Source organism: Ruditapes philippinarum, unplaced genomic scaffold, assembly GCF_026571515.1.
Source record: "Ruditapes philippinarum isolate M1 unplaced genomic scaffold, ASM2657151v2 ctg4200_1_1_1_1, whole genome shotgun sequence".
NCBI classification, from domain to species: Eukaryota; Metazoa; Mollusca; class Bivalvia; order Venerida; family Veneridae; genus Ruditapes; species Ruditapes philippinarum.
This window is the reverse complement of record NW_026852693.1, coordinates 162,424-183,214: the sequence shown is the minus strand read 5'-3', so window position 1 is coordinate 183,214 and position 20,791 is coordinate 162,424. Positions and strand designations below refer to the sequence as shown.

The following is a 20,791-nucleotide window of genomic DNA, read 5'->3' as shown; positions in this document are numbered from 1 at the left end:
GTATCAGTGTTTGGACACCCCACCCTACCCCGCCCCTAGACCCCTGCTACAACCCTAAAAAATAATTCAACTCTAAGGCTTACTATAAGATACCAAATACAATACCACTGATAAAATGTGGGCAAACTTGAATTTTATACTGTTTAAATTATGGTTTTAGTGAAATGTCAGATGTTTCTGACCTGAATAAAGTAGCAATAATGTGAAAAAATTTGTCATAAAAGTAGCAAAATGTAAACAAAGTAGTTTTTTGACTTCCATATAAAACACTTATTCACTATAACTGTACTTATTTCCAAAGAGCAACAGATAAAAAAAGAGTGTTCTGCTATAATATTGACCAATGATTTCTTTTTGTGATATATACATGTATAGGAAAGTACACCAAAATTAAAAAATTTTGAAAAAAAAAAATTAAAAGTTTTTAAGGCATCAAAAAAATCTGAAAATTTTTTTTTTCAAAATATTTTTTTTTTTCCCTTTCCGAGTAAAAATTAAAGGTAATGGAATTTTTTTGGGGGTTTTTCTGGGACAACCCAGACCCCCTTTTAACAGTTTTTTCTTGGCAGAAAGGGAACCACGATTTTGAAGCCAAGGGAATTCCTTTCCATAAAAACTTGTTTTCGAAATATTGAAAAGGAGATTAAAGCAAATTTTTTCCCTTAGTGCAAAATTTTTCCCTTTTTTAAATTTTTATGATAGTAAGTCCTTAACTAAAACTTTTTTAATAATTTTTTTAAATTTAATTTAAAAATAAAATTTTTTTAAAAAAATTTAAATTCATTGGGTTTTAAAAATTTATAAAAAAAATGTTAAATACGGTTTTGTAATAAAAAAAAAATTTTTATAAATGGAAGTGAACTTTTTTATTTAAAAAAAAACCCGGATCTTAATTTAAACTTCAACAAACTTCAAAACTAAAATTAACCTTTTTTTGTAATTTTTTAATTTGTTGTATTATTTTAATATCGAATTTTTTCCAAAAAAAGTGTTATTTTTGTATTTATTTAGATTTTTTTTGAAGCAAAAAAATATCACGATACATCGAACTTTTAAAAATTGTTTTTTTTTTTTTTTTTAATTGCATTATTTCAGTTTAATTTACAGCAAAAAATCTTTTTTAAAAAGTTTTTCGATTTTTATGACACAAAAAACATGAACAGTCGTTAAATGTCGTTGTAACTGGGTTTTTTAATAATCTTTTTTTCTCCAAAAATTCTGAGCTAAAAAAGGACAATCTTCAAAAAAAAAAACTTTTAGAATTATCCCCCTTGTCTAAAAACAGCACCTTGTCATATCCAAAATTGTATGCTGATAACTTTAAATAGGTTTGAAAAATGGGCTACAATAAAGTTTTTACACGACAACAACACGACAAATAAAAATGATCTACAATAATATGAACACAAGAGTAGATAGGCAAGAGTAGATAGGCAAGTTTTGATTAGCAAACCAACACATTTCACAGTTCCATAATATTACTGTAATAAATCAAGTTCATCCAGTTAAAATTATGTATATAGAGTCCTCAATTCTGAACTCTTCACAGCCAGTTATATCTTCTACAGAAATCTTTTAAAAACAACAATCTAGGACAGATGCCAGGTGAAATTCTCCCAGGTTGTTATGTACTGGCACATTCTGCAAGCAGTTCAGGCAATTTTCCAGATTTGTTCAACTGCTGAAACTCTGAGTTCCCACCAACACATTTCCCATTAATAAACACTCTTGGAACCTGGAAAATATAAGTGAATGAATAATAGATGTACAGCCTTTTTCCTGTTTGTTTTGTGTTGTTTTTTTTTGCTAAATAATAAGCAATATTCAATCCTCAGCACTCAATCATTAAAACTATAGTAATCAACATCTTGTAATTACAAATATAATATAAATGGCAGGGTGGTTGTGTGGTTTAAACTAGGATTGCTGGCCTCGTGGGTTCAAACCCCATCGAAGACAAGCTGTTATTTCCATGAGCCAGAAACTTTACACCCATTGCTTAGTACTGGTTTGTTCCAGAAACTGATTCGAGAGTGATCCACTAAGCTTATAGCTTCTAACACAATCCAACTATAATAAATTAGTATAAGCTATACTACACATGATTATAAGTATCAACATGACATGATGCTTTTGTCACCATGGCAGTGATAGTTCTTTCAGCCATATTATAGTAACAACAGGCTAAGCAATTATAGAACCATCCCTTTAATACAATATTAGTGCCATGCTAAAAATTGTAGCATTTTTATAACTCTTTTCTAAGACTAAAATTAATATTTCTGACAAAGATCCAATATGCAACTTTTGGCAGACAAAAATTGCGACAGATTACAATCATGTACTGCATTAATAAATTTATTCTATACAGAATTTATTTTAGTTCAATTATGTAGGAAGCTATAATCTTACAGACACGCTCTGTTATTTGGTTCCTGGAACCAACCAGTACTAAGCAATGAGCATAAGGTTAGAAATTGCTTCTCCTGACATGAATTTGAACCATCACGAATAGCTGTCCTAAGATCGTTACCTACTCTAAATGAGTCACGCCTCCACTTGCATGTGACAATGATTCAGAGAAACAATGCGCAACTTCAAGATGTAATGGCTGATGCTCTGCTGTAATAATCATATTCATACATAGAATTATGATAATCATTCTTGTATATATAATTATGATAAAGACCGACACATACCGTTGATGCGCCAGTCATTGCTCCTAGGAGATTCTGTATATCACCTCCATCTTGTCTCTTATCTAGTTCAATAACTCGTGCATCCACTCCAAGTTTCTGACACAACTGTTTCGAGGCACTGCAGTAAGAACACCAACTTTTAGAAAATATCACCACACAGTTACTCTGAATCTCTGATGTAATCAACTTCCCCTCAGGACTATCCATATTGACAGCTGAACCTGATCCAGAGTTTCCCATTGTTTTAGGGTATCAACTTCACTTTAAATACTTCACCAGATACACTTTGCAGGGGTTTACTGTTAAAATAGAAAAAAATGAGAAACTACGGTAGTTAATTTTACAACAAAAATGAATGAAAGAATTATGCAGCTACCTTTGATCTATATCAAATGTTCCTGATGTTTCTTGAACAAGAAAAAAAACTGTTGCATTGATCGAAAATCTATTTTTAACTATTTAATCTCTTATAACATTCACCTGACTTCCCCTCAGAATGTGCACACAAGTCATAGGGCATCGGCAGAAGATTTGAAGAACATGGGATGGCCAAAAATACCTAGAACTTGAACCTGGCAGCGTAGTGTGAGTGTAGCTGCACTGATGTCCTGACTGAAGCCCAAGGGAGTGGCTCTACAGAGTTGGCAGAGATGACCAGGAAGGTCACCGTATGCTTCCAAGGTGCGTGAGCTGAGGGCTTTCAAGAAAGACAGGCCCTTCCCTGTTTGCTTGGCACCAACAGCCCTTTTCAGAGCGACCTCCTTTTCATATTATCTTAGGTTACTGTACAATGCTGTACATTGGCCGCCATACAGTGACCTACTTTTGGCTGAAAATTACTTAGTGGAAATTGCAGGTAATAATTCATACTTCAATATATCATGCCCTTTCACAGGTGACATGTCGAGGGTCCGTACTCAGCTAAAGCCGCTTGATGGACCCTCATTAAACATTAAAGTTACATACATAAATTGCCTGACTTCCTTTTCAATTATTGTAAATACATGATGTACATGACATGATAATTGATATGTACTGTACTGTGATATATGATTGTACCTGAGGTCTTGATTTATTGATTAAAATTAAATATTTGAAAAAGTCACTGTACAGGTAGATTCTACACATGTGTCAGCATTAACTTAAATTTGTAAAAAGATGTACGTAACATATAAAGAGCGAAAAGGTATCCTTACTTTACTATAAACACGTTTTCAATTTGACATATGCCCTTCCAAATATTGTGTCACGTGATTTCTATTTTTAGAATTTATGTACACCGTACTAATCATTTTTATTGATTAATAGATATGAGCAAAATTTTTCCTAATTTACAAGATAATCAGTAATTATTTTCAAATATTCAGATTATTTTGTCAAATAAAAAGTATCAAAATTGCGTTAAAACTGTTATGTTACAATTGTCACGTGATTCGATTTAACAAAATGGTGGACGCACTGTGGTACGGAAGTCCGTCAGCATAATATTTTTGGTGTTTATCCTGCTTTCAAAATGTGGGTCAAACCTGAAGAAGTTCTTTTGGCTAATGCATTATGGTAAGATTTATTTTATGAAATCAATGTAACCATTTACTCTCCTGAATCGAGTGAATGAAATATTTTTACGTCTAAAAATGTAAATAATCCAACAAATATGACATTTGCCATTTTTGACACTACTGTACTGTAGATCTATTATTTCCAAAACATAACTGATTTGTTATGGTTTAAATAAAGATTCATCTTCAAAGTACAAGTCAGTGATATATGACTGCTTTTAGTTGCTTTAATAAATGTTGTGATATGTACTTAACAGCTTAAGTAAGTAGTTTTAGCACCTTTTATCAGTTTATTGCCTTACCGCTGAAGTGATATGGCTTATGCAATTATGCTACTGTCCCATTTATGTCAACCTCTTTTGGGGACCTACATGTACATCTACCTATCTTCTGTTAATGTCAAAGCCCTCGCGGGGACGTGGACTTTTCTGCACGTCAAAAATCGCCAGAAAGTTATAAAGAGTTGTTTAAAAAGAGGATAAAAGAATGTTTAAAATGTTAAAATTGGGGCTGGAAAATAGGGTGAAACATATTCAATGCAGACTAAGGCAACTGCAGAGGGTAGGTGGTATACCGTCCTAGGAAAGAATGAGACTTTACATGTATAATAGTTTGAAGTTGCTGTGAATAACCTAAAACATAAGGGATGGCCATGGCGTGGTGTTCGAGAGAGGGGTGTTAAATATTCTTTTATGGGGATAGCAACCAGACCAGGATGAATCTAATATAGAAAAGGGATAACCTTTAAGTATCTTAGTTAATACTTCTGAGTTCCAGTTTTTGAAACTTAAAGGACTTAAGGAGTGAAGCATGTCCGTGAGGCGTGACGCTAGAGGTCTGACCATAATCTAGCTTGATCCATCAGGCTGCTCTTCTTTGGACATTATCAATTTGATCTATTTGTATTTTGGTGTGGGGAGACCATATGCCTTTCCAAAATACTATATCATGTCATTTTTTTTTAGAGTTTATGTACACTGTAATCACTTTTATTGATATATTTACAATTTTATACATATCATATACAAGCAAAAAGTTTTTCTTAATTTGTAAGATAATCAGTAATATGACTAATAATTCTTTAAAAAAGCCTATTTACTTTATAAAAACCGCCTCCGTGGTTGAGGGGTTAGAGTCAATGACTTCTAATCCAGTTACCTCTCTGGCGTGGGTTCGATCCCCAGGAGATGCTTTGGTAGTTTAGCGCGGAAGAAGGTAGTCTAGTACTGGTGTAACTCTCCAGGAACGATGGTTAGGAATCTTCCCGCCTATATGACTGAAATACTGTTGGGAAAAGGCGTAAAATGAAACAAACAAACAAACAAATACTTTATAAAAGCAATCAAAATTGTGTTAGGACGGTTGCATTACAACTGTCACATGGTTTTCTTTGAATGGACTGTTCCAAATTCAAAGCTGGACAAATCCATTACACAGTCAGCAGATTTAGGGTTAAATGTTATATGCATCCATACTTTAGAGTACATGTAGTTCCAGTAATTTTTAGAAAATTCACCTACAAAAACACGTACACCATTATAAACTTATGTAGAATTACAGCTATATAGTGGGAAAATTGGTGCCATAAATGGTATAATATGCGACATTGTCTAATCAACTCATGTATTAATAATTAATTTTTGATACAATTTCCAAAAGAGACACATTTAGGTTTTTCGACTTGATGGCAGTGGGACTGGAAATATTTTTCTAATATTTGACTGTACCATTTGATGTTGGTCTGGATTTATGAATTATGTGCAAAGTTTTAAGGTCATCCTGTTTTTCCAGAATATTAATTTTTGTTGTGCAAAATGACCCAGAAATGAAACATGTTGCAACGCTTTTCACACATCCGGTTAACAATCTCACAAAAAAATGAATTTTAATTTAACTATGAGTTTCTTCTTTATTATCGTTTGAGATTTTTTCATTTTAAGCACTCCTCTTGATCTTTGGAAGGTTTTTAAATTTTAATTCAAACAATCACTGTCTAGGGTGGCATCTTCAAACATTTAAGCACCATAATAGTGAAGAATTTCTTATTTTCAAAGATTTTAGAATTTGTTATTCAATATTTTTATTTTTGTAACTTTGATTTAGGAATTTTTTCCTGTGGATTGGGAAAATAATAGACTATATTTTGTATTTTCAATTGGGAATAATGACCCAATATTGACAATGAAATAAGCCAAAAAAAAATCTCTGAGTAGCTGTTGTTTAATATGTTGTTAAAATTCTGAGGCAGTTGTTAAATTTTTAATAAAGATTGAAATTTTAATTTTTGTTTATTTTAAATTACAAGAAAAGTAAACCCAAAAGAGCAAAACCCCCCTTATTTTGTCTACCCAGAGAAAAGGAAGGGCTTATGGAGGGAGGGATTGCTGGTTTACTTGTTGGTACATGGGACACAGTTGTGGATAATAAGGTAATGATAACTGTTCTAAAATAATTTGTTAAAAGCTGCAAAGTTACATGTCTCTAGATGAAAGAAAATATCTTAAGAAAATTGAACTTGAGAAAAATTTACTAAGATTGTAAGAAATTAGTAAAAAGATTTAAAATTCAAGTAATAATTTACAATTATCGTTTGCAATTTATGGGAAATTTTCAGTATTTAATTACCATTTTTTACCTGTCTGTTTCTAAATTGTTCAGGAATAAATTGTTTTTCCTATTTTTGGACCTCTTTTGTCCACACCACAAGACATTCCTTTGTTAACATTGTATTATTTTTTCTGATATATATTTGTGCTTGTTAATTGAACTTCAAATTGAGTGTAAATATTGGCCCACTTTTGCTGAAAATGTGATAAGGTTTAGAAATAAACCTTTTGTTTTCTGATTTAAGCTAGCAATGTTAACAGTAACAGATGTTCTCTACAATCAGCTTGATGCTGAGTCAGAGATTATTGTTTTAAATGCAGATTGAATTATTTATTATAGTACATTAAATATACATGAACAAAAAATCAATGGCTGCAATATTTTCATTTTAACCTTAATATATGGATACTGAAAATTCTTGTATTTATTAATCTTTATGGTAGATTTATTGATTCTTTGACATAAATAAACCTACAAATTTTCTGGGTCTTCAATAATTACTTACAATAAATAAGTTTGCTGCATTTTAGACTAAGATAAAAAAATAATTGAAAATGGATAATATTTACTTTTCAAACTGGAAAATGCTGGACAAGGGATGATAGAATTCTTTAAATGTTAGGAATCTATTTTACACCATGCTATGTATCTAAAATGAACTTTTCCATTATACAGTATGGACCAAACCATTCATCATTGTTTGGGAAAATTTCAAAATAAATACTGACAAAATAGGCCAGGGTGTTCACTAGCCATGAAATTCCTGAGGGCATTTTGACTTAATTTTACTGACTACAAGTTCAAAATCCCCATTGATTTTTACAAAATTTGACCCCTCCAGTTAAAATCCTGTGGTTTAAAACAGTCAGAGTCATTTCAAGGGTTTTTAAAAGACACCCTAAAAATGGAAATGTGTTTTATACTAATATCAGACAGCAGGAATGTGGGTGGATGATTCTCTGGTCCCCCAGCACTGGTTGCAAATTGGTCCCAAATCCTGAATAAAATATGCCAGGTAAAGCCAATGGTTTAAAAGCCTTTTAAAGAAGATTTTATGTTTACCCCATTGCCTGCCTAAAATTTAAGTGTCATTGGGCCCGACAATTTAAACTTTAAAATTATTTAAAATTATTAAACCTCACCTTTTCACAATATCATTCAGCGAGGCTAATGAAAATATTGATATTTTATATTTTATTTCCCGTAGTGTGTGACATAATAAAAAAAAATAGTCTGCACATTTATTTATGTTATATATTTATATGTATTATATATATATATCCAGCATTTAAGTTAAAAGTCACAATTTGATCTTAACAGTATTAATAAGAATTAAAGTGAATTAGTCTATAATGGAAGATCTGTCATACCATAAATAATTACGTTAATAGTATTTAGTTTTATAGTATATATTGACTTAAAAAATAAACACGACTCGTAGAAAAAAATCATTTGGACATTTTGTATAAAAAATACTGCTGATTTTGCCGTAAGTTCCTTTTTTTTTTATATTTCAGACACCTCCCTATAGAATATTACATCAGACCCCTGAGTCAGAGCTGAGTTACTGTAAGTACTTATTTTTAAAATTATTTGAACACTAGTGTCACATAAGACTGTAGACTTTAATATTTTAGGCATACATGTACATTAAAAAATTGTTTGTTTCCCCTCCTACTACCTACCCACAAAAGTTTCTGCTATCCAAAACAAATTATTGCCAAAAAAAATAATTCTAAACAATTCCTTTTTTGAAATCCATATTCTACTTGTTCCTCACTGTCAAGGAGTTTGGATTCTTTGATGTGAGGAAGCCATCCTGACTTAGCTGATGAAATGTCGGTTGTTGTTCTCTTTGGCCCGTTTGTGCCTGAAAAAATGCAACGAGGGTCTCCTGAGGTCTTCCAGCACAGGTTAAGCTTGAAAAATTGCATATGACTTTCATTGTGTTGGTACAATGTGAAATCCCCCCACAAAAAATAATAAAACAACAACAAAATTAACAACAACAAAAATCTAAATAATTCAATATAATTCAGCTGTATGTTCAACATCGAGTTTAAATACCTACCTACCAAGTTAGACATAGGCCACAGGAGGAGAAACAATGATATTTTTAATGTTGGCCTTATATAAAAATTCTGTATATAAAAAAGACAATTCCAAATTCAACAAGAAATATCCATGCAATAAGGCAAGTTTCTTTTGAAGTGGCTTGGCTTTACTTATATCTATTTCTCATAGCCTGCATCTAGAAATATCCACATAATAAGGTAATTCTATGTTGAAGTGTCTTCACTTTTTCCGATGAAATTTTTTTATTTATCAAAACCTTGTTATATATCATGCAAGAACTCAGATATGTGTTTTAAAAAAGAAAAAAAATTTTGAAGAGAATTTGCGTAAAAAAAGTATTATAGAATGAAAGAAATCATATTCTATCAAGGATAAAAAGCCTATGTGAGTTATACAACATTATACAAACTTTGAATATGCAAAAAAAATGTATATTCATATTGATCTTTTGAAAAAAACAAAAATGATAAATAGAACATATAAAAACCATTGATGCCACGAAAACGGTATTTAATTTGCTGCCTTGTAAACAGAATTACTGTCTTGCAAATAGTATTTATTTAAGTACTACCTTGAACTCAGAATTTATTTTACTTCTTGAAAACAGCTTTGAAAACAGTTTAACTGCCTTGAAAACAGTATAAAGTTTTTAATTAACTGCCTTGAAAACAGTATTTGATTTACTGCCTTGAAAAAAACAATATTCCTGTCTTAAAAACAGTATTTATTCAAATTACTCCCTTGAAAACAGTTTTACTGCTTTAAAGCAATATTTAATTTACTGCCTTGAAAACAGTATTTCATTGTTCTGCCTTGAAAACAGTAAGTAATTGCCTTGAAAACTATATTTGACTGCCTGATAAATAGCTGACTAGCTTTTTTGTTGTTGCTTTTTTCTATATGCTAATTTTGTTTTGAGTGAAAACAGTAAAACACTGCTTTGAAACAGTATTTCATTTACTGCCTTTAAAACAGTTTTACTAACTTGTAAACAGTTTTACTAACTTGTAAACAATTTTACTGCCTTGTAAACCATTTGTAACCTTGGACTGAACAGATCAATTATTTGATATTTTATGTTAATTGCCTATCTGAATAGTACTTATTTCTATTAAATGAATGTTGTACATTAAATAATGCCAGAGGGTAAATACACTGATAATTAGATACATACTTATTGATTATAAATTAACATACATGTCATGTACATGTATGTTATATATCACAATACATTTTCTCAAATGAAATACTGTTTCACCTGTTGAACAAGTCCACTTGATATTTTCTTGTATGTATAAATTATGTTATTGTGTTCAACAGAAATTAAAAATTTCGACGGGAATGATAGAGACTAGTGAGAGAATGTTTCTAATTTCTGTAGAACAGCTACGGATGAGTACTTACATACTTAGTGGCAAGCTTTATTTGGCTTCATAAATGTTCACTTTTTTACGTCACTATAAATGACTCTTTTTATCCGGAGGCCATTTAATATTGAGCACTATGAAAAATAGAAGGTGAGTGTGAATGGAATTGATATAGTATTGACTTTTGTTCTTCTATGAAAATTAACGCACATAATTTTTAAGAAATAAAGCGTTTTCATTGGATGACAAATAAAGCTTACAAACCCTATAACAAGTAGAGAAACTGATAGGGAACAGCATGGATCCTGATCAGACTGCGCGGATGCGGCTCATTTCAGTTTTCAATTTACTTTCAGCGGTTTCTATGGCTAACAACAAGAAAGATATCACAAAAGACTGGGAATGGATCGAGTCCAACTTGATGCAAACTTTAGGTAATAATGTTTCTTGTTAAGATAATCAAAGGTTTAAAAGGCAAAATAAACTATAAACTATGAATGTGTCCATAGAAAACGTGTGCTCCCACTTCATTCTACTATCAAAGTGGCATATTCACATTCATATGCACAGTTCAGAAAAGTGAAATGTTATATTAATATAGTAATACGGGTACATAATAATAGTAATCCAATCAAATTTTTAAAAAATAAAGCATATTCCTTCTCAAATATTGATTTATCAAGAATATTACACAAACTGTCATTTTAGCTTGACCTTTGACATAATTACCTCATATTAACAGGGGTCATCAACTTGCCACTGATTGGCAATGTCCATACCAAACTTCTAAAAAAATTTGGGATTATTCCTATTAACCCATTACTCGATACACATGCCTTTTAACACCCCCCATTGCCATTTTGTTTTGTTTTTTACAATGTCAGGTATGTGATATTTTGTTGTGTTGTTTTGTTGCAGGGGCATTTGAGACAGATGATGAGGCTACAGAATTTGTCAAATGTAAAATTGAGAGTATGGTGGCCAACAAAGTAGACCCAATTAAAGAAGGTATTACCTCTCTCAGGGGCGCCGAAATCAATTGTTCATATTGTCCATTTAATTTCACAGTCTATATGAAAAAGTGGAAATTTTCAAGAATTTACTATATATCGTATATATACCATACAGATAAGTTAAGAAGTTCTTCAGATAAAAACGGACATGTACATTGTAAGATGAAATCAAATTTGCTGCCCTATCTCATTGGATGTACTTATATTGATGTATTTTGTTGATAAGAGTCAGCCTGGGCTGTTTGTTGCCGATTTCAAAATTGTGAATAATTGTGAATTTAAGAGCTGATCTCTTGTGTACAATACATTGTATGTATCTAGTCAGAGGGGTGTCTGTGGCCGAGTGGTGAAGGTTGTTGACTTTGAACCACTTGTAGGCTTGAGCCTCCAAGCCTCTTCAGATTCTTTCATGTGAGAAAGCTATCCAGCTAGCTTACAGAATGCCGTTGGTTCTACTACGGTGACTGTTTGTGCCTGAAATGTCTCACAGAGGGTCACAGAGGTCTTCCTCCAACAGTAAAGCTGTAAAGTTGGCATATGACCTATACTGTGTTGGTGGGACGTAAAAAAAATGTACCTAGTAAATGTATAACAGTTATTATTATTGTATCTTCATTAGAATATTTTATTTAAAAAAGATTTGCATTTTAAAAACACAGAAATTCTAATAAATATAACTACATAGTAAGACCTGGAGTTTACTGTTAATGACTTGTAATTTCAGATGAAGAGACGAAAAGTTTTAAAAGTGCCACAAGAAAGTTCATGAAGTTATTCAACATGCCAAAAGAGGAGAAACTAGTGAACCATTACTCATGTAGTTACTGGAAGGGCAAGGTGCCTCGCCAGGGCTGGATGTACCTTAGTATAAACCACATGTGCTTTTATTCCTTCTTGATGGGCAAAGAAGCTAAAGTTATAATGAGGTGGACTGATATAACAGTAAGTGCATTTTTAGCTCGCCTGTTTGAAGAATAGGGAGAACTTTTGTTCTAACCCCAGTGTTGGCATCTGCATTTCTGTCACACTTCGGATAAGTTTTTGTGTTCAATTTGGTATCTTCAAAATTACCAAAGAAAATGGGTTGAAACTTCACACACTTGTTTCTGTGTGAATTTTAAAACATGATAAGACCTAAAGTATAAACTCTGAGGGTTAAACCCTTTAAACAGATTATATGCCCCTTTTTTTGCCAAGTCAAGCATTGAGAATATTTGAGTGTTTGCTGCCTTGGACAGCTTTTGTTTAAATTGCACTAAACTCTTTTAAAAATCATATGGTTTGACTGTCCAGCTTAAAAACGTTGGAAAAAAAACGTTGGTTCTGTTAGTTTCAATTCTTGTTTCATAATTGATTTTATAAGAAAATGGAAATCAGTATATTTTTCAGGGACTTGCTTGATTGACCTACAAGGTTGTTTATTACGGTTATAAGTGAAATCTTGACATGTTAATGACTGCTGTAGGAGGGACAAGTCTGTCCTTTGTATTTCTTTGACATAATTTAAAATTCCTAGTAAATGCCCCTCCCTTAATAAAGTAATCCCCAGGTTTTTTTATAAGGAAAATATCTACTCAACAGCACTGAACTCAAGAGTAAATGCATATTAATCAAATCTTTCAGACTGATGTATTATATAAACTTTAACACTTTTTAACGTTAGTATGAAAACATGTTTAACACCAAATGTATTTACACTGATTTTTTAACACCAAATGTATTTACACTGAATTTTGGATTAAGGAAAAACTGTGTTTAAATTAAACGCCACCATCCCCCCACCCCCTCCCCGCCCTCAGAAAATAATTAGCCCCAGATGGGCATTTAATAGGAATTTTACGGTATTGATTGTTGTCATATATTTCCAGAAATTAGAAAGAGGAAACAATATGCTACTACCAGAAAGTATAAAAGTGTCAACACGAGAGGGGGAGGTAGGTTTTCTTGTACATATTTTCATTACCATAGTTTACGTTAATGCATTAGTAGTTAAGGGTGCTGAATTAGAATATGAAGCCCCTAACTTCTGTGAATATGATATAGTCAGGGGCATTGCGTCTCTTTTACTGACTCCATATAAAACGTCTTGTATATCATCCAGTTTCTTGCACACAACATGTGACATTTTTAAAAGTCTTAAGGTAATTTTTAGCTCGTCTGTTTTAATAAAAAGTCAAGGCATTATATAGTTGCGTTGTCGTTGTTGTCATCTTAAAAAAACTTAAATGTAGCTCTTTCCTCAAAAAATTTAAAGGTATCTAAAAGAATCTTGGAATACTTGTTAATCATGACAAGGGGCAGTTGTAAGGCAAGGGGTATAATTCTGAAAGCTATATGTTTGGAGTTATGCCCCTTTTTAGCTCGACTTTTTTTTTTTTGAAAAAAAAAGTAGAGGTATTGTTATAGTCAGGTCGGCGTTGCCGTTGCCGTCTCCGTTGCCGTTGCCGTCCGAAAACTTGTACCTGGATCATAACTTTTTTATTTCTTGGTGTATTGTCTTCATACTTGGCCACAACAACCCTTGGGACAAGACCTTTCAGTAGACCACACTAACCTTGACCTTCATCCATAAATGACCTTGACCTTCAAGGTTAAAAGTCCAATTTTTGCTTGTTCATGCTGTTATTGGCTGTTACTTTGTTATTTTTGAATGGATTGTCTTCAAACTTGAACATAATAATCTTCAAGGATATCCCTTAAAAATAACCAGTCAGACCTTGACATTCACTCATCAATGACCTTGACTTTGAAGGTCAAATTATTGAAATTTTCATTTTTTGGGCTATTATTGGCTTTAACTTTGTTATTTTTGAATTGATTGTCTTCAAACTTGAACATAATAATCTTCAAAGATAACAGTTAAAAATATACCGAAAGACCTTGACCTTCACTCATTAACGACATTGCCTTTGAAGGTCAAATTATTGAAATTTTCATTGTTTTGGCAGTAACTGACTGTAACTTTGCTATTTTTGAAGGGATAAACTTCATATTATAACAGAACATTCTTAAGGACCAGACCTTGTTGTTTATCAAACCCAAATTTGCTTGGGCTCTTTAATGACCTTGACCTTGAAGGTTATATTACTGAATTTTCTCAGATTGTGCATTTATTGGTGTGTGTGTATGTATAGTATATGTATTATATATATATATATATTAAATGTGTGTGTGTATATATACATATATGCAGGTATATATATATATAAATATATATATATATATGCATGTATATATATATATACATATATAATATATATATATATATATATATATATATATATATATATATATCAAATATATATATATATCAAATATATATATATATATATATATATATACATATATATACATGTATATAATTGCGTCATGTTTTTTCTATTTTTAGAAATTGCGTCATTTTTTTCTAATTTTAGAAATTGCGTCATTGTTGCTATTTTTAGAAATTGCGTCATTTTTTTTCTATTTTTAGAAATTGCGTCATTTTTTTCTATTTTTAGAAATTGCGTCATTTTTTCTATTTTTAGAAATTACTTCATTTTTTTTCTATTTTTAGACATTGCGTCATGTTTTTCTATTTTTAGAAATTGCGTCATTTTTTCTATTTTTAGAAATTACTTCATTTTTTTTCTATTTTTAGACATTGCGTCATGTTTTTTCTATTTTTAGAAATTGCTTCATTTTTTTTCTATTTTTAGAAATTGCGTCATGTTTTTCTTTTTTTAGAAATTGCGTCATGTTTTTCTATTTTTAGAAATTGCGTCATTTTTGTTATATTTTTAGAAATTGCGTCATGTTTTTCTATTTTTAGAAATTGCTTCATTTTTTTTCTATTTTTAGAAATTGCGTCATGTTTTTCTATTTTTAGAAATTGCGTCATTGTTGCTATTTTTAGAAATTGCGTCATTTTTTTCTATTTTTAGAAATTGCGTCATTTTTGTTATATTTTTAGAAATTGCGTCATTTTTTCTATTTTTAGAAATTGCGTCATTTTTTCTATTTTTAAAAATTGCGTCATTTTTTTATTTTTAAAAATTGCGTCATGTTTTTCTATTTTTAGAAATTGCGTCATTTTTTCTATTTTTAGAAATTGTGTCATTGTTGCTATTTTTAGAAATTGCGTCATTGTTTCTATTTTTAGAAATTGTGTCATTTTTTCTATTTTTAGAAATTGCGTCATTGTTGCTATTTTTAGTAATTGCGTCATTTTTTTCTATTTTTAGAAATTGCGTCATTTTTTTCTATTTTTAGAAATTGCGTCATTTTTTCTATTTTTATAAATTGCGTCATTGTTGCTATTTTTAGAAATTGCGTCATTGTTGCTATTTTTAGAAATTGCGTACTGTTGCTATTTTTAGAAATATGCTTAATGTTTCTATTCATATATATACAAAATATATAAACAAAACTAATGTGACAAGACAGACCAACTAAATTTATAAAAAGGAAACATCAATATATGTTCAAACCTTTCTATGTTTGCGTTTAGAAAAAGTAAAAAGTCGAGCGTTGCCCCCGCCCGGCGGTGGCTCTTGTTATCTTAAAACCTTTGCCAAAGTGGTGTTTTAACAGACGGACATAATGCTTCAAGAGGCCACTATTTAAAGATCATTTTTTGAAGTCCCTTGACTGCCTTGAGAGGTCTTTCATTGCACTGTCATTTGTATATTTGTTGTTAAAGTTTGAAAATGGCTCCTACAAAAAAAAATGGAAATATTATTTTCTATGACACCATTGTGACACCAGAGATTTTTCTCGTACATTCACAGTATGTGTTCTCGATGTTCATGCATATAAATGAGACATACCGATTGATGGAACAGCTCGCAAACATGGCTATGAAACAATTAATGTTAGAAGGAGGGTTTGAAGAGGATAAAACAATATTAGACAGAACTAAGTAAGTAAAAAAAAAAACTAAGTCTGTTCTTATTGAAATAGACATTATCCGGAACTCAGCAAAGTGGGTTTTTCCCCCATCTAATCTGTAGATACAAACTAACTTTTACCATCATATCTTCATGGTGCACTACCCGCCACAATAGATTAGTCATTTTCTAAGCTGTTACTGTAAAAGTTTGTCTGAACGGTACCTACGTTAATAGCTTGGAAAAACCCAAATATTCTTAAATTCCGGAGTAAGTCTATGAAAATCAGGTACTTAGTTTCATGATTTTGTAGACCCATTTCCATGGCTATATTATCCTGGGCATTGGGTGAATGTTCCACTACCATTCACTTTCTTAAAGTTGAAGTAACTGTAGTGTATTAAATTATGTGCTTGTTATGGAGGCAACTACATTTAACTTACATGATCTTTGAATGGGTTATTCAAAATTAAGCGAACAAAGTTCAACTGTAAATGGATTTTATACTTAAAAGGATAGCACTAATATTATATTGTCCTAAAATTTGGACTTGTCATGGGATCAAGGATGCATGTCAGATCAGTCGGCCTCGGCCATTTTGGTGCTCTTGACTTCAAAATATACTGATTCTCTTTTAACATGACTGCTTAACTTTTTCTTCAAATCTTTAGAAACTCTTAACAGAATTAAGCATGGTATGGTGATCATTTTGGTCAAGTTAGTTGAAGGAACTCCACTGAGGTAAAAAAGCCACACAAAACAGAAAAAAAATCAGATTTCTTACTTACATCAATTTGGGCACTTAAAACATAAAGATATGCAAACGATAATTATGCTAAGAAATAAATTGAAAATGGTATTTTTAACCAGGTTTTCCGAAGGAAAAAACTGGTTATTAGATTGAGGTATGTCCGCGAGCGGTGGGCGGATGGGCTGGTGGGCGGGCGGGCGTAAACAATTTCTTCTGTGCGCAACTCCTTCTACATTTCTCGATGGATTTTGACCAAACTTTCACAGAAGCTTTGTCATCAAGTGCCCTGGCGCATATTGTCTGGGTTTTGCGATTGGATAATATTTGACCTAATTATGGCCCTTTGTTTTTTTTCCTTAAACAGAATATATAGTGAACAATTTCTACAGTGCGCAACTTCTCCTACATTTCTCAATGGATTTGACCAAACTTTCACAGAAGCTTTGTTATCAAGTGCCCTATATAGTGAACACTTCTTCTGTGGCAATTCCTCTTACATTATTCATGTTTTACATTGCACATAGTTACATTGTTTGTTGCTTGTATTTGTATTTCAAATACAACATAATTATCTACAATGGTGATAATTGAAAACCTGGTTTCGTTGCATTGCCATGTTTCTTGTTGTGCTTTTCTTAGCCCGATTTGAGGTCATTTTTCTCAATTAGAATGATAATTCTGGATAAATCAAGTGAGCGAATGATTTGAAATTTTGCACACAAGTTATTGGTCTAGCTCTACATCAAATTGATTATTAATCTCAGGAAATTATTTTCAGTCCCATCATGTCAAAACCTCAGTGGAGTCCCTTTAATAAGCACATACTGTAAATTCACTTAATTTCTTATGCATGAAATATCGTGGTTTTGTCACAAAGTACATTTACTTGAGTTGTTAAATTCATAGACTGTCTCTTTTTCCAAAAGGTGAACTGTAAAATATTGTAATGCAAATAATCTTGCAGCAGACGAAACAAAATTTCTTTTGATTTTAAATTTGTGGACTGACTTATCCATGAAAACTACAAAAAATAGTGTCTCACGAATAATAATGATTTTGCATATCCATTAAGAAAATAAAGAAACTGAAAAATGTTTGTACATTATATTTAAACCTGTTTAACCTGTCGATAACTTTTATCACCCTGCCACTCTGTTGATAAACACCCCTTACCATGAAATACCAAAATGTAAAGAAACATCTGGAGTTAACCTTCTGAGAAGACATTTTGCCAAATACTTTAAGAATAAAAATAATGTATCAAATGCCATGAAATAACATGAGAGTATAGTAACTAATACTTTTTTGTCATAATTTTCCATGAAAATCATTAAATGACATGCTGTAATGGGTATCTATTGTATATAATTATGTCTTACAGAAAAAAGACGCCAAAGAAAATGTCGATGATAAAACGAGATCTCGATGCCAGGGCTAGAAGTGATGCTTACAGGTAAGTGTAGACCCTGAGGTTATAAAACTTGTCTCAAATCTCAGGATTTTCATTGGTCAGTGTACATTGTCCGGTAGGGTGGTTACCAGGGTTTATGCAAAATAAGGGATGAATAAAGTTTTATCACTCCTGTAACCTGTTACTAAATTTATTTAGGACTAATTTTGGATATTTTGACATAAACTAGGTAATCGTTTATAAAATTTTCATAAAAATAGTTATGAATCTTGGGATATGGTGCTTTAACTGCAACATATAGGTCATACAAATATTTGAGTATCATGACAGAAAGTTGTGAATATGTCTGTAAAAATCCGACCCGAAGTGAGATTTAGCTCAACAATCATTGGCTTACAAGCAAATAAATATACAACTATTGACCTCCAAGCTAGGATGCATTTTATCAATATCAAATGATAATTTTTCTTTTATTTATCTAATTATCTTTCAGACTCGCATTTAGTCTTCCAATGCACGAGAAACTGGATGGTGATACAGAGTGTGTGATATTTACTCCGTTCAATAAACAGAATGTTTGGGGAAAACTTTACATTTCCCAGAACTTTATCTGTTTTTCCAGTAGGGTAGGTAGAGTATTTACACTGAACAATCTAAAAAATTTAACTTCTAGCATTTATATTGTCACAATTATGACACTGCTTATTTGTTACAGTGATTTTCATTGGATACTTGTGATGTTTATATATCATGTATTATTATATCTCCCAAAATTTTTGTTTGGGAGAAATATTGTTTTTGCCTTCGATGTCTATCTGTCTGTCTGTCTGTCCGTCCATCCATCCGTCCGTCCGCACTACCGAATAGGGATAGTGGCCATCTAACTGTAAACAGAACAAAAGAAAACAATAGAATTTGTTCCGTAACAATAGAATAAGGGGCCATGGCCCTCTTAAACAAAAGAAAATAACAATAGAAATGGCCCTTTATCCCTTTTCGTTCGGGTGTCCGTCTGCATTATGCTCGTCCGCCCTTCACAGGTCAAACTACTGGTGGTATTTCAACCAAACTTTACAGGAGTGATCAGTACTATCCCTAGTTGTGCACATCACCAGCATGTTCCGCTTCCCTGCACAAAATGGCTGCCAAAGCTAAAAATAGAAAAATCTTGTCTGGCCTTCAAAGGTCAAATTACTGGTAGGATTTCAACTAAACTTTAAAGGAGTGATCAGTACAATCCCTTGTTGTGCACATCACTGGTACATTCCCCTACACTGCACAAAATGGCCTCCCGAGCCAGAGGAAGACTGCGAAATATTGTTAACCCCCAAAGAGCAACACCTCTAGATAACAACCAAATGTTTGTCACCCAAAGCGTGTTCCTTATTAGAGGTAATACTGTATTTGTTAATGTATGTCTTTTTTTTCCTTTTTGAAACTAGGTCAGGGATCTAGTTACAATGATTATACCTCTGAGAGATGTAAATACAGTAGAGAAAGTTGACAGCCCAGTTGGTGGCACGTTGTATATGAATGCCATGGTTGTCACTACTAAAGGAAAGGTAATGCCTTTTAATTTTTATTTTCTTACAAAAATTCTGTTGATCCTTAGCCTTCACAGTAGCAATTGTGAATAGTTTTGTTCCAGCACAGGCATTAAGCTCATATGTCTTGTCACTAGTAATAAAAATATCGTAAAACAACCTCTAGTTGATCATTAAAAACAAAACTATCCAGTGTCTGTAAACTAAAAATTATTAATTCAAGGTATAAACCTTGCCTTAGTAAATTTTCTGGCGACAAACAAGATCTTTGCTGTTGCAATTAAAAAAAAAACATATATGCAAACGTAGCACAATAAATTTATTTTTCATATGCTGTTGTAAATATCCTGTTAGTTTAATTCATTTACAATTAATAACAAATCAAACTTGAAAAAGATTACCCCAAAATCTCACAACTTAAAACTCAACCAAAATATATAGATATATTTGTTTTTAAATTTTTGTAGGTAAATGTAATGTTCAGTCAGATAGGACAGAGAGATTTAATCTTAGAGAAGATTTCTGACTGTTTGTCACGACAACCAGCTCCCCGACGACGTCTCAACAGTCAGGTGTCCACAACGAGTGAGAAAGATACAAACACCGCAATTGTTGAAGGTTTGTAGGTTATAGTTTAAATATTTACATGTACATTTTTTTCAAAAAGGAGAGAAATAATGTACAGATTTTAGTTTGAACATTTACTGGTACTTTTTTTCAAAGAGGGGAGAAATGACGTATACCCTTAAAGGTGTTGGGCCTAGAACTAGAATTTTGGGTGAGGGGAGTGCATATTTTTGTTCTCATCTTGAAAACATTTTCTTTTCCTGTAGACTGTCACTATTTTAATTTGATCCACAACTGAAAAGAATGTTTTGAATTGTCACATACATTTA

At 31.8% G+C, this 20,791-nt stretch overlaps 2 protein-coding genes across 2 annotated transcripts in view; one reads left to right on the top strand and one right to left on the bottom strand.

Annotated features, from left to right (window-relative positions):
* Positions 1-1,426: 1,426 nt before the first annotated feature.
* Positions 1,427-4,037, bottom strand: LOC132721241 (uncharacterized). Its single transcript, XM_060705510.1, has 3 exons — positions 3,901-4,037; positions 2,700-2,998; positions 1,427-1,735 (listed from the first exon to the last, which is right to left on the bottom strand). Exons 2-3 carry the CDS (start codon positions 2,937-2,939, stop codon positions 1,625-1,627), a joined length of 351 nt encoding a protein of 116 aa, XP_060561493.1. The 5' UTR covers positions 2,940-2,998; positions 3,901-4,037; the 3' UTR covers positions 1,427-1,624.
* A 94-nt stretch (positions 4,038-4,131) lies between these two features.
* Positions 4,132-20,791, top strand: part of LOC132721248 (TBC1 domain family member 9B-like) — a 38,291-nt gene continuing 21,631 nt past the window's right edge. Inside the window, exons 1-13 of the mRNA XM_060705524.1 lie at positions 4,132-4,256; positions 4,736-4,746; positions 6,583-6,686; positions 8,383-8,434; positions 10,665-10,742; positions 11,227-11,316; positions 12,046-12,263; positions 13,190-13,255; positions 16,091-16,221; positions 18,322-18,393; positions 18,845-18,977; positions 19,794-19,913; positions 20,363-20,513. Coding sequence (XP_060561507.1) covers positions 4,213-4,256; positions 4,736-4,746; positions 6,583-6,686; positions 8,383-8,434; positions 10,665-10,742; positions 11,227-11,316; positions 12,046-12,263; positions 13,190-13,255; positions 16,091-16,221; positions 18,322-18,393; positions 18,845-18,977; positions 19,794-19,913; positions 20,363-20,513 — 1,270 coding nt within the window. The 5' untranslated portion in view covers positions 4,132-4,212. The remainder of the gene's footprint in view (positions 4,257-4,735; positions 4,747-6,582; positions 6,687-8,382; positions 8,435-10,664; positions 10,743-11,226; positions 11,317-12,045; positions 12,264-13,189; positions 13,256-16,090; positions 16,222-18,321; positions 18,394-18,844; positions 18,978-19,793; positions 19,914-20,362; positions 20,514-20,791) is intronic.